The sequence below is a fragment of the Bubalus bubalis genome, chromosome 8 (genome assembly GCF_019923935.1).
Source record: "Bubalus bubalis isolate 160015118507 breed Murrah chromosome 8, NDDB_SH_1, whole genome shotgun sequence".
NCBI classification, from domain to species: Eukaryota; Metazoa; Chordata; class Mammalia; order Artiodactyla; family Bovidae; genus Bubalus; species Bubalus bubalis.
Window position 1 is genome coordinate 18657725 of NC_059164.1, and position 24789 is coordinate 18682513.

At 38.1% G+C, this 24789-nt stretch overlaps 1 protein-coding gene and 1 long non-coding RNA gene across 2 annotated transcripts; both read right to left on the reverse strand.

Annotated features, from left to right (window-relative positions):
- Positions 1-9827: 9827 nt before the first annotated feature.
- LOC123334663 lies at positions 9828-11072 on the reverse strand. The gene is made up of 2 exons (XR_006552667.2): positions 10292-11072; positions 9828-10156 (listed from the first exon to the last, which is right to left on the reverse strand). It is a non-coding gene; the product is annotated as an uncharacterized LOC123334663 (long non-coding RNA).
- Positions 11073-16770: 5698 nt separating this feature from the next.
- On the reverse strand, positions 16771-24153 carry NDUFA4 (NDUFA4 mitochondrial complex associated). The gene is made up of 4 exons (XM_006063847.4): positions 23983-24153; positions 22493-22581; positions 21824-21884; positions 16771-16988 (listed from the first exon to the last, which is right to left on the reverse strand). Exons 1-4 carry the CDS (start codon positions 24022-24024, stop codon positions 16932-16934), a joined length of 249 nt encoding a protein of 82 aa, XP_006063909.1. The 5' UTR covers positions 24025-24153; the 3' UTR covers positions 16771-16931.
- Between the last annotated feature and the right edge of the window lie 636 nt (positions 24154-24789).

Genomic DNA, 24789 nt, shown 5'->3' on the forward strand with positions numbered 1-24789 from the left:
ACTTGGATGTCCAACAAGTAAATCAAACTGTCTATCTAAGAAGAATTCTTGATTTTCCCACAGATCTTGTTTCTTTCCAGGTTTCTGATAGATCAGTAAAGGGTATATCCATACAGTGGATGGCTAAAGCCCAAAAACTAAAGAGTAATCTTTGATCCTATTCTCTCTTTTCCTTCTTCAATCAGTCAGTGTTAGTTGCTCAGTCGTGTCTGACTCTGCAACCCCATGGACTGTAGCTCAACAGGGTCCTCTGTTCATGGGATTCTCCTGGTGAGACCACTGAAGTGGTAGCCATTCTATTCTCCAGTGGATCTTCCCAACCCAAGAATTAAACCTGGGTCACCTATATTGCAGGCAGATTCTTTACCATCACATTCATCATCAGATCCCACTGCTACTACCTCCACATTGTATCTAAAATCTATCCTTTTCTCTCCATACCCATTTTTGTTGTTGTTGCTGTTTGCTCACTAAGTCATGTCTGAATCTTCATAACACCATGGACTATAGCCCATGAGGCCCCTCTGTGTATGGGATTTCCCAGGCAAGAATACTGGAGTGGATTGCCATTTCCTTCTCCAGGGTATCTTCCCAGATCAGGGATCAAACCGTGTCTCCTTGCTTTTTTTCTTGCCTTCTTCCATCCATACTCCAAACACCAATCAGATTATTCTTTGTAAAACAAAAAGCAGATCATATCACTTACTGAATAAAAATCTATGATCAAAATAAAGTCCAAACTCTTTACCCTGGCCTGGCTCTTACCTCTTCTTCCGCTTCTTTTTGTATCAATTTTCCCAAGGCTATACTCTGACCATGTTGGCTTTATTTGGTTCCTCTTTGAAGCCTCAGGGCTTCCATGGTGGTTCAGACAATAAAGAATCTGCCTGCAATGTAGGAGACCCGGGTTTGATTCCTGGTTTGGGAAGATCCCCTGGAGAAAGGAATGGCAACCCACTCCAGTATTCTTGCTGGCAGAATTCCATGGACAGAGGAGCCTGGTGGGCTACAGTCCATGGGGAAGCAAAGAGTCGGACGTGGCTGAGCGATTAACGCTGCTACTGCACTACTGCAACCTCCGTGTCTTTGTACCTGGTAACACTTGCGGCTATAAAGCTATCCCAGCTCTTCCCCTGGCAGCTTATTCCTACTATATAACTCCCTCACAGAGAAATTTCCCTATGATTCGAATCGAAATACTTCCTACCCGTTCTGTGCCCTCTCTCTTTGTTCTCTATCTAGTCATCCTGTTCATTCCCCTCACAGTAATTATCACAATCTAACATATTTACCTGTTTATCTGTCTCCTCCAATGAGAAGAGGGGCATTTTCTGTCTACATCCTTACATTTTCTCTCCCTATATCCACAGTTTATGTCACTAAATAAATACTGAATAAGTTGATAGATGAATAAATGATTAGACACTATTCTGCACCTATACTCTAGTAACTGGTAAATTTGGAAACCCTTAGTTCATTCTCACATTGGCAGAGCTCAGAAAGAGAAATTTTTACAAGTGATTCATTTGCATTCATTGCTCATATATTCTACAAAATTCTCAGAGAGTAACTGAGCTTAAAATTCTACATGTATTATATCCACCACCACATGTACATGTATACATACTAACTAGAACCAAGAAACTATTTGTTGCTAAATTTATAGTTCAAAAACAGATCTGTTATCTTTGGGATCTAATTTATTTTCTAGGTTCCTTTTTAAATACCAGCTTTTATCATATTTATATTGATTTTATTTGTATAACTTTTCATATGTTTTAATATCTTAAACTGCCACCAATTTCTTTTATATGTTATGATCTAACCAGCTGCTTATTAAACTACTTTGTCTTCTTCCTGTGGTAGTTTGTGCTGTTCACTAAACATTTCTGACTCTGCCTTGTAAACACATGGTCAGTTGCTCTTCTCTGCCCACTTTGATCTGAGACAATGCCATCCGACTCACACTGACTAATGAGAGGAAGGAACAGTGGCAGATGTCATTTTTGGTCTGATGGCTTAAGAATAACATTTCCTTCCCACTGCTGTACTGATTGTGTCAGGTGACCAGTTACCTCAATTTCCCCAGAACTGAGTGATTCCCTAAGACACAGGAGTTCCAGATGAAAGACCAGAACAATACCAGAAACACTGTTATGTTGACTGGGTTCATGGGAAGCAGGGTTTTCAGTGCTAAGACTGGGAAATATCCAAACAAATGACAACAGATGGGCTACCCTATGATTTTGGAAGAAGGTTGAAATTTCCACTAGCCTCGATTCCTTAGTGACCACTATGAACAGAACCTCTTACCCAACTCACAGTAAGCATGTAGCATAAAAGAAAAACAAATTTGGTTTAGTAAGCCACTGATACTTGGGAGTTTCATTTCTATGTCATAATCTATCCTATCCTGAAAAATGTAAAAATTAGTACCTTTCAGTCAGGTGCTGCCAAAACAATTGTTGTTGTTCAGTTGCCCAGTCATGTCCAACTCTTTTCAATCCCACAGATTGCAGCATGCCAGGCCTCCCTGTCCCTCACCTTCTCCCGCAGTTTGCCTGAGTTCATTTCCATTGCATTGGTAATGCCATCCAGCCATCTCAACCTCTGATGCCCTCTTATTCTGCCCTCAATCTTTCCCAGCATCACGGACTTTTCCAATGAGGCAGCTGTTCGCATAAGACAACTAAAATATTGGAGACTGGGCTTCAGCATCAGGCCTTCCAGTGAATATTCAGGGTTGATTTCCCTTAAGATTGACTGGTTTGATCTCCTTACTGTCCAAGGGACTTTCAGGAGTCTTTTCCAGCACCACAGTTCGAAGGCATCAATTCTTTGTCATTCTGCCTTTTTTATAGTCAAGCTCTCACAACTGTACACGGCCACTGGGAAGACCACAGCCTTGGCTACATGGACCTTTGTTGGCAGAGTAATGTCTGTTTTTTGACACACTGTCTGGGTTTGTCACAACTTTCCTGCTGAGAAGCAATCGTCTTCTGATTGCATGGCTGCAGTCACCATCCGCAGTGATTTTAGAGCCCAAGAAGAAACTGTCACTACTTCCACCTTTTCTCCTTCTATTTGTCTTGAAATAATGGGGCTGAATGCCACGATCTTAGTTGTTTTTAATATTTAGCTTTAAGCCAACTCTTTCACTCTCCTCCTTCACCCTCATCAAGAGGCACTTTAGTTCCTCTTCACTTTCTGCCATTAGAGTGGTACCATCCACCTATCTGAGGTTGTTGATGTTTCTCCTGCCATTCTTGACTGTGGCTTGTAAAGCATCTAGCCCAGCATTTCTCATGATGGGCTAAGTATACAGGTTAAACAAACAGGATGACAGGAGACAGCCCTATTGTACTCCTTTCTCAATCATGAACCAATCAGTTGTTCCATACAGGGTTCTAACTGTTGGTTCTTGACCCGCATACAAGTTTCTCAGGAGATGGGTAAGATGGTCTGGTATTCCCATCTCTTTAAGAGCTTTCCACAATTGGTTATGATCCACACAGTCAAAGGGTTTAGCATAGTCAATGAAACAGAGGTAGATTGTTTTCTGGAATTCTCTTGCTTTCTCTATAATCCAGTGAATGTTGGCAATTTGATCTACAAATGTGGCACTGGGTTTAGGCAATAGGTGAAGAGGAAAGTCTTTTCAGAGGCTGAAAATATGTTTGTCCAAAAACTATGCCACGGCAAAACATCTGGCAGACCTGTTCCCTGAAATAACTTATATAGAAGATTACATACCTAACAAACTGTGATCCTAAAGGAAAAGTTTGGAAAATGAAGTTTAGCAACACGTTCTAGTTGGCATTGCCTACATTCAGTGAGATACCACAGGAAAATGAGAAGCTCATGAAAAGAATTGGCTGGTAAGAAACAGAAATATATGATTTAGAGAGAATGCAGAAATTCAGTGATTTGTAGAGTTGAAAGAGGTAACTCTCTTCAAACTCAAATAGTAAAACAGTGAATTCAAACTGATTAAAACTGAGCCTCTGGCAAATATCAAAGCTAGGGTTTGTGCATAAATTGAGTTGGCACCCAGTAAATACTTTCAGTTGGACAAAATGCCCCAAGGTAAATAAATTAAGGGTATGTTTCTGCTGTCGGAGTCTGGTAGGTGCAAGGTACTCCAATTAAGGTGAAACACTAAGAGATCATAATGAGTTGAGAGTGAGAGTAATAGAGAGAAGAAGGTGGTTAGAAAAGATATGTAGTAAACCTATCTATGTCTTTAAAAGAGCTGCAGGTGTGTGATAGGCAGGTAAAAGTCACTGGAATCAGATTAAATGCCTATTAAGTTTACAAGAGCATTTTTTTGTCAGATAAATCATGAACCTAGACTAGAAATATCTGAGACCATTAGAGTCTTAGAACAACCCCTGGCCTCTAACTTTCCTCAGACAAAAAGCAGGTTCAAAAAAAGCTACTAAGTACCCAGGGAGGGCATATTCTCCAGTATTTATTTTAGGTGAGACCAAGGGGAATACTGAAAAGTACTCTTTAAAAGAAAAGACCTAAGAAACACAGAAAACAATGGACTGAGCCGCATCTCCCAGAAACTAGAATTACCCAATCAAGGGACACTCCCTATCCCTAGGGAAGGGGACTCTCATAAAATGGAGAGATTTCAGAGCCATAATGGACCAGAGACTGATGTGTGTTCCTACTCTTCTTTCTGAATGGGTATGTTTCCTGGGATTATCTGGTATCATACATGATTATATATTATATTATTGAGTATGTGGGAGGCAGAGAGTTCATCTCATAATTCTTAAGTCTCTAATAGGAGATATGTTCAGACCTAGCATAGAAAAAACTACACTCACTCCCTGCTGTAGAAACTATTATGCATCATGCAGGGATCAATCTCAACTTTGAACATGACCCATATTGAAAACTTCCCACCAATGAAAACATGTCAAACTTCATTAAATTCTATTCAGTTAAGCCATGAAGATGTGGGGTATAATGGAGTGAATGTTTATATCCCCCCATAATGTATATGTTGAAGCCCTAAACTCCAGTATGATAGTATTTGATATGGGGCCTTTGGGACGTGATTAGGGTTAGAAGAGGTTAGAAGAGGTTAGGAGTGGGGCTCATGATGGCATTGTTGTTGTTTAGTCGCTAAGTCACGTCTGACTCTTTTGTGACTCCGTGGACTGGAGCCCGCCAGGCTTCTCTGTCCATGGGATTCTCCAGGCAAAAATACTGGAGTGGGTTGCATTTCCTTCTCCAGGGAATCTCCTCAAGCCAAGGATCAAACCTGTGTCCCCTGTGTCTCTTGCATTGGCAACTGGATTCTTTACCATTGAGCTACCAGGGAAGCCCTCATGATGGCGTTAGTGGCCTCATAAAGAGACACCAGGGAATTTGCTGTCTCTCCCTTGGCCATGTCATAACATAGAGAAGGTTACCTCCCAGGAAGTGTTCTCACCAGAAACCAACCATTGCAGGCACCCTAATCTCAGTCTTCCAGCTTCCAGAACTGTAAGAAAATACATTTCCTTTGTTTAAACCACTATGTGTATGGTTTTGTTATGGCAGCCTGAGATGACTAACATAGGGGGGTTTTTCTGTTTTAACAAGTATTATTTCCCTAATAAATTCATGTAGTCTAAATTATTTTTTAAATAGCTTTTCAGTTGGACTTTGATTCCAATGTCTCCTCTCTCAAATTCACATGTACAACTATGCCAGATTAATCTTCCAAAAGCAAATCTCTAATTGTATCCATCATAAATGTTTCTCTTCAACCATCATATAAAATCCACTCTTATCTTTTCTTCCTTTCTTGATCTGTCCTCAACACACATTTTAGTCTTATCTCTGACTACCAGCTTGCATACCTCATGCTAAAAACCTTATACCTTATATTCCTATTTATCACTATCCAAATATACCTTTTGTTTTCCTGTCTCCCACAACATATATCAAAAGCAGGTTTGAGCCATGAAACAAACACCAAAGTAATTAATTAAAGAACTGTATTTGAGTTCTCTTCCCTCTACACTCCCCTCCCCACTTCGCCCCCTTATCCTCAGCCACCTTCCCATAAGCAGCATAAATCACCAGGAGATAATGAAAGCTGGAGTAGGGAGAAAGGATTATATTTCCTCTTCCATAAGGCCTGACATTTTAGCACAGTAGTTAAGTTTGTGTGCTCTGGAGTTACCATTTCTGATTTCAAATCCCATTTCAGCAATTTGTGTCCTGTGTAACCATAATTTCCTTAACTTCTCTACTCCAATTTCTTCATCTGTTAATATAGGAATAAAAATACTCAAAGGTAAAGAAAAGAGCAAGCTACAGTTAAGGCAAATTTAAGCCATTTCCACCAGGTTGCAGATTCTTAATACCAGATCATTGTGCCTGTGGCGTCAGGACTCAAAGTACTGGCACCCCTTGATGAGCACAGCTGAAAATAGTGGCAAGAGGAAGGACTTTGGAGCTATGTAGATCTAGATTCAAATGCCTGCTTTTATAAGATGGTAGTGCGACTTACTTAACCAGCCTCCTTGAACTTTATTTTTTTGATATTGAAATTAGTAAGACAACAGCAGCCCAAAAGGACTGATGTGAGGATAAAAAGTGAGATAACCCATGTAAACAGCCTTGCACATTTAAACAAGAGCTCCCTTCTCTCCCCTCCCTATCCATTACAGAAAGCAAGAGCAAAATTAATCCTGCTAATACCTTAAGCTTTACTTTTTATCCCTAGCAGTCTGATTATTCTATGTTTCTCCATGTTCTTTGTTTTCTAAGCTTTTCTTTCCTAACATAGTATTTTATTAGGTTTGTGCTTTTAAGAAGCAATACAAATTAGCTAAAATGCCTTTCTGTTTTCTTTCCAGTGAACTAATTCTCACTGCAATCTAAAAAATAAACAGCACTGTATTTCTTGCAATTTATGATCTGTGATCATGTTTACAAATTGATATGCCAGCAAATACCAAACTCATTTTCTTCTCCTGGCAACATTTAGCTGAATTCAAAAATTATACTTATTTGAAAATCAACTTTAAAACTAGAACTAAAATTATATTTTATACCAATATGGACCAGCAGTATGATCTATTTTTGTTTCCTTGTCTATGGACCTAAAAACTAGTAATAGACATACAGTTCTTATTTCTCCATATAGTAATTTATTCTCACTATCCATTAGGTCCTTTGTTGTATTCGCCTGCAGTAAGGAAACTAAAAGAAGAGGATAGTTCATGCTCATAGTCATTTTGCTTCAATATGAAAAACATGTCTATAAATTTATTCATGACTATTAGGCACTGTGGGATTCTAGTAAGAGGGGGTACATCACCATATTATAATGATAAACTAAAAATGCCTATATACATTATTTTTCCAGGGTAATTCAAATTAGTAGCTTCCATGTAGAAACATCATATAAGGTATCTACATGGTAAACTGCCAGTAATTAGGGTTTTTCAATAGCTAGTTTATTGATGTTTCATATATAAGCCCTTGGGTATTTATAAAAAACATTCTGTTGCATTTTATTTTCATTTTAATAACATATAAGCACTTGAGTTTCCACTTCTAAACATTCATTCAAAATTCAACTACCATCTACAAATTAAGTTATACTATCACTCAGAAAATGTCTATAAATCAAAAGCCTCTGCAATCGCATTATGTTCTATATATTCAATCAATGAATACTTGCAGGTATATTAAGTGCAGACACTGTCAGGCCCTGGAGATACAAGGACAAACAAAATAGACATAGACACTCTTCTCATGGATACAAAGAAAACCTCGGTGCAACAATCAAGATGTGTGAAATGGGGAAGTAGATTTACTTATAAAGTTTTTGTAAACAAATATAGTCCGTGGCCATGTGTTACGAGAGACGCAAAGGGGAAAAGAATTGCAGATTTATTGAAAGTCACAGTGGATTTTTTTTAACCTTCCTTTCTTCTCTTCATTTTATTTTTTAAAGTAAAAGATTTAAGAAGATTTTATTTTTTTTAGAGCAGATTTAGGTTCACAGAAAACTTGAGGGGAAGATACAAAGATTTCCCACATAGCCCTTGCCCTACAAATGCATGAACCCCCACCCCCATCATCAACACCCTCCACCAAAATGGTACATTTGTTACAACTGATGAACCTAAACTGACACATCACAGTCATCCCAAGTCCACAGTTTACATTATGGTTCAGCCTTGCTATTTATCCTATGGGTCTGGACAAGCGTATGATGACACATATCCAACATTATGGTACCAAGCAGAGTATTTTCAGTGCCTTAGAAATCCTTTGTATTCCATTTATGTATCTTTACCTCAACCCCTGGCAACTGCTGAACTTTTTAACTGTCTCTACAGCTTTGTCTTTTTCAGAGTATCATATAGTTGGACTCATAGGGTAATGGAGCCTTTTCAGGATGGCTTCTTTCATTCAGTAATATGTATTCAAGATTCTTCCATGTCTTTTCATGGGTTGATAGCTCATATCCTTTTAGTGCTGAATAATATTCTATTGTTATCGGATGTACCACAGTTTAATCCATTTACCTACTGAAGGACATCTTGGTTTCTTTCAACAATTATTATTTGACAGCTGCTATAAATATCCATGTACAGTTTTTCTGTGGGCACAAGTTTACAACTCTTCTGGGTAAACATCAAGGAGAAAAATATCTGGCTCCTATAGTATGTTCAGTTACATAAGAAACTGCACCCCCACCCCAAGCTGTTTTCCGAAGTGGCTATACCATTTTTTCTGGATTCTTGATTCTGTTTCATTAACCTATGTCTTCTTTTCCAGCATGACACAATCTTGATTACTATGGCTTTCTAGTAAGCCTTGAACATGGGTATTGTCAGTTTTCAAACTTTATTCTCCTTTAATATTGTGTTGGTGATTCTGACTCTTTTCCATCTCCACAAAAATTTTAGAATCAGTTTGTCAATATCCACAAAACTAACTTACCAAGACTTTGATTGGGGCTACATTGAATCTATAGCATGTAAACACATTGGTGCATTGAATCCACAGCATATAGATGCATTGTTAGTATTATCTGAACAAACTGCTCTTAGATAAATTATGAAGGAAAATTAAAATTTTTTATTTTACCTTCATTTATTCCTTCTTCCATGTACTCCCTTTCCTTTAAGCAAATCCAAGTTTCTGACCTACATTATTTCTCTTCTGTTAAAGAACTTCTTTTAACATTTCTTGCAAGGCAGATCTACTGGCAATGAATTCCATCAGCTTTTGCTTGAGAGTCATTATTTCTCCTTCACTTTTGAACAATTTTGCAGGGCACAGAATTCTAGGGAGGTGCATTTTCTTTCTCAGAACATTTAAAATATTTTACTCCACTCTCTTCTTGCTTGCATTGTTTCTGAGGGAAGCTAAATGTAATCTGTTCCTCTACAAGTAATTGTTTTTCCTCTGGCTTCTTTTAGGATTTTTTTTTTATCCTTGACTTTCAGTAGTTTAAAATTAATATGCCTAGGGATAGTTTTTTTTGGCATTTACCTGCTCAGTGTCCTCAGGGATCTGTGAGCTAGCTTATGACATAATTTTGGCAAGTCCTCAGTCATTATTATTTAAGTATTTCTTCTGCTCTCGTCTCTCTTTTTTCTCCTTCTATTTCCGTTACACGTATGTGTGAAGTTGTTCCACACATCTTGCATATTCTTTTGTTTGTTAGTCTTTGTTCTCTTTGCTTTCCAGTTTCCAAGGATCCTATTGATATATCCTCTAGCTCAGATTTTTTCTTCCTCAGTTCTGTCCAGTTTACATATGGCCCATCAAAGGCCCTCTTCTTTTCCATTATGGTGTTTTTGATCTCTTGAGTTTATTTTTGGTTTTTTTGGCTGGACAGTGACTGAAGTTCTATGTTATTCAAACCCTGTTCTCTTTTCTGTATATAATCCTGATTTTTTACTTAGTTTCTAGTGAACAATTTGAAAAAAACACTTTATAAAAGAGCAGCAGTTTTCATATTGTATAAAAATCTAAAAGCATGTCGGGGACTCAATTCTGTTCAGCTAAACGGGACATCATTTGTACTGTCGTCACCCTCAAGAGTTGTTCAACGTGATCACCTCCTCCCATTCTCTTTCCCCTCCCTAGATGTCCATTTCCTTCCTTCCAGTTGCCTTAGACTCTAAGGAAAAACAAAACAAAAAAGAAGAAAAGAAAGTATTAGCAAACAGCATAATGATAGTAAGAGGTTTTCAATTAGTCACTTTGTATTGAGTTTATTATTCTACTAGGAAATATAAGGAGAAAATGAACAAACCTTTTCCTATTTGAGTCCACTCAGTGCCGTGTTAGAATGAGTTCAACATCAGCTCTCAAGAGCTAATTCTTCTTGCATTTTTCCAACCTTCGATTGAAAAAACAAGATGGTACCTTAAACTCTGCCACAGTAGATGTATTAGTTTTCCCATTGCTCCTATAACAAATTACCATGAATTTAATGGCTTAAAACACAAATTGCTATCTCACAGTTATATTAGTTAGAATTCACTGGACTGAATTCCTTTTTGGAAGTGCTAAGAGAATTCATTTCCATAGGTTTTCCAGCTTCTTTGAAGCTTCCCACATTTCTTGGCTCATGATTTCTTTTCTCCATCTTTGAAGCCAGCAACATTGCATTTATCATTCTTTTATAGTCACGTCTCCCTCTGACTTTCCCCTTCAGACTCCCTCTTTCACTTTTAAGGATTCTTCTATTACACTGGGCTCTGAATAATCCAGGATAATGTCCCTATTTTAAAGTCAGCTGATTATCAACAGAAATTTCATGTACAATTTTACTTCTCCTTTGCCATATAAACAAATTTATTCTCAGGTTCCAGGAATTAATTTAGGGGAAGGCATTCATCTGCCAACCACAGAAATCTGCAAATGCTACAAATCAGGATTTTCCCCTCTGGAGAGCTGGTTGTTAAACATTTACCTGCACACCACTGCTTCAAGAGGGAACATGACACAAACTCCTTATGAAAACAATAGGATTTAACAATTTAGAAATTTACCAAGATTCTCCTAACAAAGTTGCTTTGTAATTTAAAATGTTGAAATACACTATATAACAAGGAAGGATAAATTACTTTCTGACTAGTCTAAAACAAATTAAGTTTGTAGAGTATCTTTATTTAGGATGGATCATTATGGAGTCTGAAAATATTGTATAGTATTAACTCTTTTCCTAGAAAAGCTTTGGTTAGAAACAAACAGAAAAGCTTTGTATAGAGTATACAAGCTGCTGCCTTTTAAGATTAAAAAAACAACAGCAGGAAAAAAGACCTGAGATAAATTTTTCCAGATGCTATTTATCATTCAAACAGCATCAAAAAATTCTTTCAATATCAGGCATGGATTAACTCAGTATCATTTTCAGCTGAGGAGAAATGACCTACATAACAAGATTTTAATTCACGGAGTCATAATGCAAATCAGAGAGGGTGGAACATTATTATGGCATGCTATGTGGGCAAGCGTTGCTTGAGCAAACCTAGGGAGAAACATAAATCACACTTCTTAGACTTATAGCTCGGGTATAAAAGGGGAGTCACCTTGAAATCAGTGATATTTACAATAAAAAATTACTGGATCAGATTGTTGGTAGTTGGATAAGCTTTTACTGAACAGTTCTTTTCTTTCCTTTAAGCTTTTTATAATATGGCTTTTAAGTTTCCCATTAAATTTCTGATGGAAGGACAGAAAGAAATGAACTCCAGGCTTTATAATACAAATTATATAATATTTAAGTAATACTTATTTTGCCAGGAGATATATTAAGCCTCTTACATATATTATCTTATTTAATTCTAAAGACAACCCTATGAGACACGTCTAGCAGGTTCAGGGAATGAATGTGAAGGTGAAGTCAAACTATCTGGATTCAAAGCTTGACTCTATACCACTCCCTAGTTAAATACGGCCCTGGGCATATTTTTGTCTTGTTCTCTTCACTTGTCTAAAAAAGTTGGTGGGGGAGGGGGTTGAGTAGCAGCAAGTCAGCCTTCAGTTCAGTTCAGTTCAGTTCAGTCACTCAGTCGTGTCCGACTCTTTGCGACCCCATGAATCGCAGCACGCCAGGCCTCCCTGTCCATCACCAACTCCCGGAGTTCACTCAGACTCACGTTCATCGAGTCAGTGATGCCATCCAGCCATCTCATCCTCTGTCATCCCCTTCTCCTCCTGCCCCCAATCCCTCCCAGCATCAGTCTTTTCCAATGAGTCAACTCTTCGCATGAGGTGGCCAAAGTACTGGAGTTTCAGCTTTAACATCATTCCTTCCAAAGAAATCCCAGGGCTGATCTCTTTCAGAATGGACTGGTTGGATCTCCTTGCAGTCCAAGGGACCCTCAAGAGTCTTCTCCAACACCACAGTTCAAAAGCATCAATTCTTCGGCACTCAGCCTTCTTCACAGTCCAACTCTCACATACATACATGACCACAGGAAAAACCATAGCCTTACAATGTTATAATTAGTAAATGAAGTAATATATATTGTCCCTGGCTCAATGATGTTATCCACTGGTGTTACCGGTTTCATCCTGATATGAGATGCCTTCTTGTAACCCTTTCTCTTGTCTTTTTTACCTTCTACCTACTCAAGAAAAGTGGAGATTTCCTCCAAAGATGAATTCTATCAATCACCCTAGAGGAAAGGGACAAGCTGCTACAATGAGAAACACTTATGTGTAATAAATATATACATAATTTCTATGTATATTTTTACTTGAAGTTTAAATTTCAAATTTAGAGGTTCTGTTTTGCTCTACAGTAACTGCTATTTGTTCAGATAACAAAGTTCCTGCATGCCCTATTTGAGCATTTTTGAGAAAGTGGTAACAGAGTAGCATTCCAGCATATTCTCTGATACCATTGAAGGAAAGCCTTGGATATATAAAAAATGCTTTCTGTGAATTATTTTAGTTATGCTGAGCATGCACTGCTTTTATAACTGGAAAGGATAAAAATGGGAAGAAAAGAAAATGGATATCTTTTGGAAATGGTGAATATGGTATATGGACTTCGGGAATTTTTTTTTTAAATGAAAGGAGGACTTATCTAGTTTTATTTGTGCTTGTACCTAACTTTTCCTTCATTCAGATTCATCCTAATTAAAATGTTGTGAAATAAGAAAATAAGCTTGAAATGTCAGGATAGATGTTTTTCAGTATAAAGATGACGCTTTAGTTGGAAATTTTAAAAGACCTATAAAAAACTTATCCACTGGGGTTGATGACGTATAGCTCAGAGCCCTTTCACTAAAGGTGTTCAATATTTCTAATTCTGGTTCTCTGCCTCTGTCAAAAATCACTTGTAGCAACTTAAGGTTAGCCACTCTAGACACCTGATGAATTGGTCCTTTATTCATTCACTTACCAAATATTTCTTGAACACCAACTATATGCCAGGTACCATTCCAGGTGCTGAGGATATTTCAACAAACAAAATGGCCAAATATTCTTATACTCATAGAGCTTACATTTTAGTAGAGGAAGATATTTAAAAAGTAGTCATAAAGTTTTACTGGGGTAAAGAATCTACCTGCAATTCAGGAGACTCGGGTTTGATCCCTGGGTTGGGAAGAGTCCCTGGAAAAAGAAATGGCAACCCATTCTAGTATTCTCGCCTGGGAAATCCCATAGACAGAGGAGCCTCGCAGGCTACAGTCCATGGGGTCGCAAAAGTCAGACACGACTTAGCAACAAAACAATCTAGCTTTTACTGAGTAAAACAGGAAAATGTTGGTGGATATTGAACAAAGGAATATATTAAAGATCACTTTGCCTGCTGTTGTTACTAACGGATTGTAGACAGGGAGACCCAGTTGAGAGGTTATTTATTACTTCATGTTAGATGATGGCTTAAGGCCAAGGTGACAGTGGGGAAATTATGTGCTGAAAATAGTGAGATTCTGGGTATTATTTTGAAGGTATAGTAAACATACTCAAATATAGTAGATACATGGGTGTTGAAGAGTTAATGAATGAAGACTGAGGATCTTGGACTGAACTACCATTAAGGATGGCGTTCCTATAAACTCACAATATTGAAAACAGTGGGACTGAGGACTGTGGATGCAGAAATTGAGATGTTTACAAGTTCATATCAGACATCTTAAAGATGCCTCCAAAAATCCACATGGAGAGGTCAAGTGAATAGAGATACACACACACAAACACACATGAAAAAAGACCTGATCTGAAAAATTAAACAGCCAAAGGATGGTACTTGAAGACATGAAACTGGATGAAGAGTTCATTTAGTGGAAAAGTCCAGTGTTTTTTTTTTTTCCTTTGGTGCACTCCAATATTAAAAGCTCATGGAAACGAAAGTATATCACCAACAGACTGAGTAGAAAAGCCAAAGCTATTAAAAAAAAAAAAAAAAACAAGCACAGCATGGCATTCTAGACAGTGAAGGAATATTTCAAGGAGTTGGGTAAACTCTGTTAGGTCAAAGTGAGCAATGATGATCGACTTTTAAATTTAGAAACGTGGAGGTCATTGATGCCCAAAACTGAAGCATTTTTAGTTAAGTGATAAGGGTGAAACCTGATCAGGGTGGGTTAATAGACTTGAAAAAAGCAAAATTCAGTATAATTTTTGCTTGCTTGCTTCAAATACCCTGTTGTTCAGTTGCAAAGTTGTGTCTGACTCTGACCCCATGGACTGCAGCACACCAGGCTTCCCTGTCCTTCACCATCTCCCAGAGCTTGCTCCAACTTGTATCCACAGTGATGCCATACAACCATCTCGTCCTCTGTCATCCCCTTCTCCTGCCTTCAATCTTTCCCAGCATCAGGGTCTTTCCCAGTGAGTCAGCTCTTCACATCAGATGGCCAAAGTACTGGAGCTTCAGCTTCAGCATCAGTCCTCCCAGTGAATATTCAGGGTTGATTCAAGTACCTCCTGAGAAGCATCTGTCAATTCTGAAAATGGCAATTTTTCAAATATACAAAAATGCTACCCAAGGCAACATCTATCCTGAAACACAGTTTTGCCTGGTGACCTCATTAAGATCAGGAAATGACAAAGTAATCTGCTGTATATTTAAATAAGCAGTACAGTAAAAGTATAATTCTAAACAAATTCATTCAAGGGTAAAAAAAATGGCATGTTATTTTTCCTGGCAGCATTCGTATCTGATGCAGTGACAGTCAATTTCCATTGCTACTTCAGTGTCTATAACAGCAGTAATTGGATGTAGTTTCTTCAAGACATGTCTCATGCCAAATTTTACATTTTAGTGTGGGCAAGTCCAGAAATACTGATCACAAAGAGATTATTAAAGAGTCTTAAAAGACAATTTTCTAGTACTAGAAAATGTAAGGCATTTATTTGGAAATACTTAATAAAATCTTTGTCTTTCAATTATTTAGGAATTTTGACTAAATCCCTGTATCTTTTCATAATTTTAAACCTTGAGGTGATTTGTACCAAAGCATCCAGAGTAGTTCCTGACACGGGTGGGAATGGGGCAATTTTGTGCACCAAGTAGCATTTGGCAATGTCTGCAAGCATTTTTAGTTTTACAACGTGGAGAGAGAATGTCACTGGCATATATGGCAGAGGACAAGCACACTACTAACCACGCTAATATAAAATAAAAACCCACCCTACTACAACAATCTGACAGTTGACTCAGAAGGTCAACAATGGCAAGGCTGAGAAACTCTGAGGATAAACATTATCGAAAGACAAGGAGCTTGAAGTGGTCAATTCTACATTCAAGACTACCTGGGTTTAAACACAAACAGATGAATTCAAATGCCTTCATGTGTTCCGCTTTCATGGATACAGAGGGTTGACTGCACTGCGCCATTTTATATAAGGAACCTGAGCGTCTGTGAATTTTGGTATCTGTGGGAAGCGGGAGGAACAGTGTTCCCGAAACAAATCTCCCAGACACCAAGGGGTAACTGATTCACATTTGACTAATGGAATGAACTTGAATAATTTAATCTTGGTTTAATTGGTCTTGGTTTCCTTACTATTTAAAAAAATATTTGCTAAGTATTTGAGATAATTCACATGAACATTTAATTCAGTTCCTGACAAGTAAAATGTACCATTACTTTGTAAACACAAACTATGTATAACATAGACCTATATATTAAAATCTAAAATTGTATCACTAAATTCCTGAAGCTCCTACAATGTCATGATCTACACACACCACGTGGAAAACTGATATATGACATGGCTAATTCTTGATTAGCCACCACTGAAATGTTCTGCTCATTGGATCAAAATTGTTAGCATACTTCCTAGCCTTTGAAAACCTGCCAAAACTCAGAAGTTCTCAAGAGCTCTTCTTGGCCACTCACTCGGTGAGTAGTGATGGAGTCAGATCCAACTACAATCCCCAGCCAGACCATGGCAACTGACAACCTAGAAATTTTCAGTAGAGAGAATGAATGACACAGTAAAAACCAGTATTAACAACAGCACATACTTCAATATCAGCCAGTAACAGAAATTCAGAGGTTTTCATCTCGCCAATCCCAAAGAGGCTTGAATAATCTTCCAAATCTACCTTTCATTTATAATTCCAGTTCTTAAATATGCCCCAGCACTAACAACGGCCTGTACACAAAATGAAAGTGTCTCATTAGAGCTGCTTAAAGTTTTATTTTCAAGTTACATGAATACACAGAAACTAAAAAAATTCCTTAAATTCCAATAGTTTATTTCCCATATCCTAAGTTATGAAGTTCAGAGTAGAGTTTCAGCATTAAATAATGACACATATCAAGTTTCAGACTATTTATTCATCAGTGTAAACCCCACCACAATACACCAACGTGATTTCGTGCATTTACAGGGGAAATATTTCCTGGTTAAGTGGAAAATTGTGCGGATGGCTTCTGGAAGACCTTCATTCAAATCAGCTTTACAGTGAAATATTTCATTTAGAAGTCTGGACCTTCTTTCTTCAGTTTGCTGTAATCTACATTCACAGAGTAGAACTTGGAAAAGAAAAAAGATATTTCAGATAATCATATACACAAAGATGATACAGCAGTTTAAGATCATTTTTATTCAGCTTTATATAGTAACAATTATAGACATGAATTATTTAAAATATTTAACAATATAAAAGTCATTCAAACAAAGACGTTAAAATTCCAGTCCTTAATAATGGTTTTGGTAAGGTAAAAATATTCAGTCTTCCTCAGAAAAGCAGAGTCAGTATCATCTGTTGGAACTTATAAAAAATTCTTCTTTTCAAGGTGAATAATTATGAATTCTTCTGACATATACTTCCAATTCTTACGTTTTTCCTTTCCTCTCCATTAGGTACAGGAGTGAATCTCCAACAGAATGAGTATCAATAATTATCCTTATTTGGTCAGCAAAGTGCTATAATTTAGATGGGAAAGGTTTACAGCAATAAAGATCAGCTAATAATATAAAGTAATGCTTTGTTGCATGTTTGTTTCTGTTAGTTTTTAGATACAAACTGGCCTGCTTTGATGGCTTTTCTTTCCATTTTTCTCTCTCCTTCACTTAGGGGTTTCCTTAATTTCCTAACCCAGAATGCATCAAAATCAAATTTATACTTTACCACCTTTGGCACAAAAGCTTTTAAATATATTTAAATGTATTTTGGAAATTTTTAAATTTTCATAAATGTGCCTATATTCAACTTAATTTGAAATATATTTTACTAGCATTTCTTTAAAAACTGCCTCTAACTCCCAATAATTTAAAAAAAAATGATTTATACTTGTAACTGCTCTAACAATCCTACTAAGGAAACAGGATTCGTAATAAGCCCAGACAAGGCTATAATCTTATGCCAAAGAATACTGAAGAGGCTATGCTATAATTACTTGAAAACTATATTATTTAACTCCAAAAGTATCTGAAGTGCAGAATTCATCATCATTTTCTTCAGTTTTTAAACAAGAAGCTCATAGATCTGTGTCCATTGTTTCTTCAAAGCCTTTTATTTCTTGAAACATACCCTAACTTCTTGATCTCTAGTTGAAAAATTCTTAGTTTTATTTGACTTTTAAAAAAATTCCCAGGTTGTGAAGCTTATCCTTGATACACATATGTAGACGTTTATAAACGTTATAAACATTAAGGTACGAATCAGTCATAAAGTAGTATTTTTTCTTCTGACAGTATTCTCCTATGAAGTAACTGAAATAGACAATAAGACTTGAAAGAAACCAACTGCTCATCTGTAACATACTAACAAAATGTTAAAGACAGTATTTATAAAAGGAACTGCAGGTTATATTTTAAGAAATATTTATGGGCTGTTTTAAAAGATCCCAGGCACTATCGGCAGAATCATTTATCTTAATTATCACAACCTTACTCATTCTTTAGAAAAGAAGCCACTGGGATCAAGTTATCAAGTTGTCAGAAGCAGGATCAAGCCCAAGCAGAGTGCAAAGTTCACAGTATTTTTGCTAATTTTCTCAAAACTAAGCAGACTTCTGATATGTTTGCTTTATTCGGCTCCATGTACCAGTATCAGAGTTCTCTGTCAAAGTAATTTTCAAATCTGCTTTATTTTTCAGCTTCCATGTCCCCAATCCTTTTCTCAATTTAATGGTAGCTACCTCGGCAGTTTCTGAAACAACAGCTGGGAAGGCACAGCATATTCTGATCTTGGCTTCAGGGTATTTTATCCAGTTGAGAAATGCTGCTAGACCTTCAATGCTTAAATGCTATCTTAGCCTACTCTCTTGTATTAGTTAGCTTTTGCTAGAATGTGAAATAGCAAAAAATAACCACCAAATCATAGCAGCTTTCAAGAAAGGTTTATTTTTCATTCACATTATCTGCCTTTCTAAGCTCACTGCTCTATGTTCTTTTCATTTTAATCTGGGCTGAATGAAAAGCCCTAACTGTCAATTTGGTCTCAGGAGGGAAATGGAAAAGAACAATGGATGAACCACACGCTCGATTAGAAGTGGCAGATACCACTTTCTTTGATTTGCCAGAGCAAGTCACATAACCAAACCTGATGTTAAAAGGGCCAGAAAAAAAATTCTCTTAGGTGAGGGGAAGTGAATGACAGAGAAAGAATAACCTAGCCTACCTCAGTGTTTAGGTTTAAGAGCAGCAGTAGACATCATCCATGCCAAGCTCCCAAGTTTTGGGGCTTGGCTCCCTTCTATTTCTGCTTGCAAATGTCCCAATTCTTCTAAACTCATCTCTTGGCAAGTAGAGCCAGCAATCGTCTACTAACATCCTGTTTTCCAAAATCTTTTATAATGAACTCTTTAGGCACAAGGTCTGCTTTCCAAATTATAGCAGGTGACACTTTATCAGATATTTTGCCATTATATGATTCCTTTTTCCAGGCTAATACCAGTATGTTAGCTATTCACAGCCCAATCTATGCCACACACATTAGATTTCTGCTGAGGCAACGTTCCATTTCCAGCTCACATGGCCCTATCCTGGCATGTGTTACCATACTCTTGTTGTTGCTGTTCAGTCACTAAGTCGTGTCTGATTCTTTGCGACCCCATGAACATCGTATTTTAAAACACTGGTAATCAGTTTCATTATCATAATCACCTGGGGAGTTTTCTGAACTACATACCAGAGATTCCAATATGCTCTTGGGGTGAGGGGACCAAGGCCTGCGGTTTTTTGGTTGCTGCTATTTCCTTTTTCAAAGTTTATTGGGTGTGGAATCATTTTCTCCAGAATGGACTTAAATTTACAGGAGAGAAAAAAATAGGATGCTTGCGTGTCATTTTTTGAGGCAAAATGTGACACAAATTAAGATGGCTCACTTCAGGTTCACCAGTACATTTTTGTCTCTTGTAAAGAAATCTGTTGAAGATTTGGAAGCCCAATTATAATCAGAAGGTTGAACAGAAGACTTGGAGTCTGCAAAAGGTGGTCATTATTTTAAAAGCTGCTGTCATCAGTAATGACAGCAATTTCTATAATAAGGAGCTATATCTGCTAAAAGGTCCTAAACACTCCTTGCTCTGGATACTTCTCCCTAACAGTGCTCAAAGAAACTGCTAGTTTTTAATGAAAGAGCCTGGCATAGTGGAAAATTCACGGCAAGTTATATACTTTAAGTGGGTAAACTGTATGGTATATAAAGGGCTTCCCAGGTGGCCCTAGTGGTAAAGAACCCACCTGCCAATGCAGGAGACAAAAGAGATGAGGCTTTGATCCCTGGATTGAGAAGATCCCTGGAGGAGGACATGGCAACTCACTCCAGTATTCTTGCCTGGAGAATCCCATGGACAGAAGAGCCTCGTGGGCTACCGTCCATCAGTTAAGTCCCTCAGTCGTGTCCAGCTCTTTGAGACCCCATGGACTACAGTAAGCCAGGCTTCCCTGTCCATTATCAACTCCTGGAGCTTGCGCACACTCGTGTCCATTGAATTGGTGATGCCATCCAACCATCTCATCCTCTGTCTCACCCTTTGACTCTCTGACAGTCCGTCCGTAGGGTCACAAAGAGTTGGACTCAACTGAAGTGACTTAGTACACATATATGGTACATGAATCATATCCTAATAAAACTTTGACATGCCATGGGTTTTTTCTTTGTATATGCAAAAATTTACATTCTTTATGACACTGCAAGGATTTTTTCTTTGTACATGCAAAAATTTTACATGGAAGCATAGCATCTGAGGAATAAATGGTCTTAGATTTTCAACAAGGATAGACCTTATGGGCATTATGCTAAGTGAGGTAATTGAGACAGAGAAAGACAAATATACTGTATGATCATCACTTAAATAGAATCTAAAAAGTCTGAATTTGTAAAAAGAGAAAGTAGACTGGTGACTACCAGAGGATGGAAGATGGGGAAATTGGGAAGATTTTATTAAAGGCAGAAACTTGCGACTAGTAGCTCAACAAGTTCTGGAGGCTTAATGCACAATACAGTGATTATCATCAACAGTATCACAAATTTCAGAGTTGCTAAGAGACTAGCTCTTAATTATTCTCAACACAAAAATGTGATAATTATGTGACATGATAAAGGTGTTAGCTAACACTACTGTAGTAATCATAGTGTAATACATAAATGCACCCAACCAACAAGCTGTACACCTCCAACTTACACAATATTACACATCAATTATGTATCAATAACATAAATAGAGGCAAATAGCCTCAGTCCATGAAATCATTCTTTGGAGTAGTTTCACAAACTAGTTTTGCAGAAAGATGTCAAAAAGGTGTACCTAGAAAGTTTATGGTAAAATATAAGTTTCAACTGATTTTCACATCTTCCTACTAATTCTCACCTGAAATATGTCAACCATACCAAAAAGAAAAAACCACCAACCAAACCAGCCACTAGATTAGTTACTCAAAGTGTGGCCCATGGACCAAGAACATCAATATCATCTGAAACTTTATCAGAAATGCAAATGTTCAGTCTCCACAACAGATCAAGTGAATCAGAACCGCTGGGGGTGGAGTTGAAGAATCTATTTTAACAACCTCTCCAGTGATGCCAATGTATGCCGAGGTCTGAGAATCACTGCACTACACTAACCAAGACTGGAGAAAATGTTAACCATACTCTCTCTTTCTTTCCTTAGTCAAATTAGCAGAATTGAGACATTATCTTCATTTCCTACACAGACTCTAAAGCCTGTGAATAAAGTCCTTAAAAAAATATTTATTAGAAAAATATACCATTTTAATTTCACAGAACAATCTAGCAATTTCTCAAAGTTCATTTATAATAGAGTTTTACTTGCATCTCCTATTTCAAAAAAAGACCTACTTCATGACAAAATTTATTAAAATACACTTTCCAGCAATTCTGAAACAATTTTTAGCTTACCTTGTACTGATCATTAGGACCTAGTTTGTTCCAGGGTTCTGGGTTATTCTTTCTGTCCCAACTAGAAGAAATATATAAGACATTATAATTATTAAAGTTACAAAATACTATTTAAAATAGTTATATATTCAAGAAGCTATCATTTTGAATAGATCAAATTCCATTTCCTATCAGATGAAGTAGTGTTATTTTCATTATAGAGTTGAAATAGAGAAAAGACCCCTAATAAGCAAACCCATGGAACAAGTTAGAAAAAGGTACAACACAGAGAGCCCCTTGGGGCAGTTATCCCCGTTCCTAACCCTGTCACAGAAAACTTTATTTTAAAAAAAAGCATTCCCTATTGTAGAAAAACAGCCCCCAAAAAACACTCAAACATACTAGCACCCCTGACTAAGTGTTTCATAAAGTTATATTATCTCAATCCTCACAACATTACAAAACAAGTACTGGCAGTTCTATTCAACCAAAGAGAAAATGCAACTCAGAGAAATCTAGATAATTTCATGAACCAGAAAAAAAAACAACAGTAGAACTGGGATCTGAACTTACTCTAGGACAGCCAATTTCAGCTTCTTTCTACTACTTGACGCTGCCTCTCTAGAAAGACTGAGGCTCCTAAATCAGTTTGGTAAACCATCAAAATTCTAAACATTTTTAAACACTCACCTGACATCGGGATTGAACAATGCCAGTCGCGTGACATACAGTGCTGCTCCAGTCCCTCCTGCTCCAATAAATATGAAGAGGGGGATCAACTGGAAGCCAAAACAAAATAGATGAGAATTAACAGTCATCTTCAAATACCTACATACTGATAAAAGTAAACAAAAAAAGACTACAGTAGTTTCTACACACTGATTCCCAAATCTCTAACCATCTTTTTATTTTTTAAAAAAATTCTGACAACTTTATTGGGATTTACATGCCGTAAAATTCATTAACTTCAACAACCAACGATTTCCAGTAAATGTATAAAGTTGTGCAACCGTCCCACAGTACAATTTTAGAACATGCCCATCACCCCAAGAATCTCTCTCAGGGCCACTGCTGCCACTCGCATCCCCATCTTCAGCCCCAGGCAACCACTAATCTGCGTTCTAACTCTAGATTTATCTTCTCTTCAAACCACCTTTTTAAGCTGGTCTTAAAGTTTGAAAAAAAAGACTTCATTTTTAAGGAAGATTTCAACTATGTTCGATAGTTTTTAAAAAAAGGAATTTCTAGAATTTCTAAAGGATGTGAAGATAACAGATTTAACGTGGAAAACGTTATACTGAAATTTTAAATTTTCTAAGAAAATCCATCATTTTTTTTACCTAATAGTCATACATCACTCTCATTAAATTCCAGCTTCTCGCATGTAAAGGCTTGAAACACAAGCTCTTGGCAAATTATTTAAGCTTGCTTCTATACAGACGTTATGAAAAACAAAAATTCTGTTAAATAAAGTCTGAATGAGCATATAGAAACACACCTACTATAAATACCGCTATTACACATAATCTCTGGAAACGTACTGCTAGCACACTTAATGCACAGTTAGGCAATCAGATTTAAAAATACAAATTAAAGATTGCATAATTGAGTTTTAGGACCACCGGACGTTGATGTGCAAGGGGAAAATACGTGAAATATTTCTTTTATATTTCTATATATATTTCTCAAAGCAATTAAACTCCGCACTCCTAAAATATCATAAAATATCAAGACGTCAAGAGAAAATGAGGATTCCAAACTCAGAGACCTTCACATTTTCCTTAAGGCCTGGTGGTGCAATGAAGTGAAAACAAGGCTTTTAACAGCACAACAAACAGTATAACTGACCTTTCCTGCTGTCTAACCCACACAGCGCCCAACTATCCCTCCTAGTACCACCGACCTGCAAAAGGACGCGCGCCCACCTCACTGTTCCAACATTTTCTTTTCCCCAAAAGTATCCCTCACCTCCAACATGCCAGGCCAAACCCCCACAATGCAAGGCGTGCAAGGTCAGAACTCAAGGTCCTGGGGCAACTAGGAGAACAGGACAGAGTGCGGCAAGGTCCAGCCCCGAGGAACCGTAGGGGCTGAAGGAGGAAGCTCCCAGTGGACTGACGCAGCCGCCTCCCCCCACAGGATAGACAGGGAAGACACTGGGAAAGGGTTTAAGAACTCACGCTAGGATGCTTCTTGGCCTGACCGATGATCTGGCGGAGCATGGTTGCAACAGAGGCCTCAAGTCCAAACCGAGAGAAAAGCTAAGCCGCAAGACCGTAGATTAAGCACCCACGGCACCTGGGAGAAGCGGACATCCAAAGTCACTCAGGACCTCCTACCTGAAGGACCCCTGGCTCAGAGGGCGGCCTGCGGCAGGAGGGCCCGGATGCAGCTGTCCTGGATAATGCCTGTTTGGCTCAGCACCTCTCGCGTCTGCTGTAACCTGGCCAAATCAACAGAGTTCGACTGCAAAGCAAAACAGTCTCATTATTATGCCTTGCATATTTTCAATGGGTAATTTTTTTGCGTCAAAACTAGAACCTACGATTGACTACATGGGCACTTTCTCGGGAGGCCTCGTGTTTGAAGAGGGGGCGGGCAGGCGGACGCACGCGCCTTGAGCTCAGAGAGCCGGGTCCTTTAGCTAGACGTCCACGAGCCTGGTCCGCGCGCCGAGGCGCTGGGGGCGCGCGTGCCGGCTGCGCGCCGGCCGCCCTGACAGCCGCTCGGGGAGCTGCGCGGCGCCTCTGGCTGCTGGGCGCCGGCCGCCTGGAGTGCAGGTCGAGTCTCTAGCCGCTGAGGTCAGCGACTGCGGTTTAAAACTACTGCAGCTGCTTCCTGTCCTTGACTGCCATTGAAGAGCAGAAGTTAGAAACTAGTAAATGACTTAAAGATGGCTGTAGTCTTGCTAATGTGATCTGGAAACAGTTCCTGGTCGTCGCTTAAGTGTTCAGGGCTTCCCTGGTGGCTCCAATGCGGAAGACAGG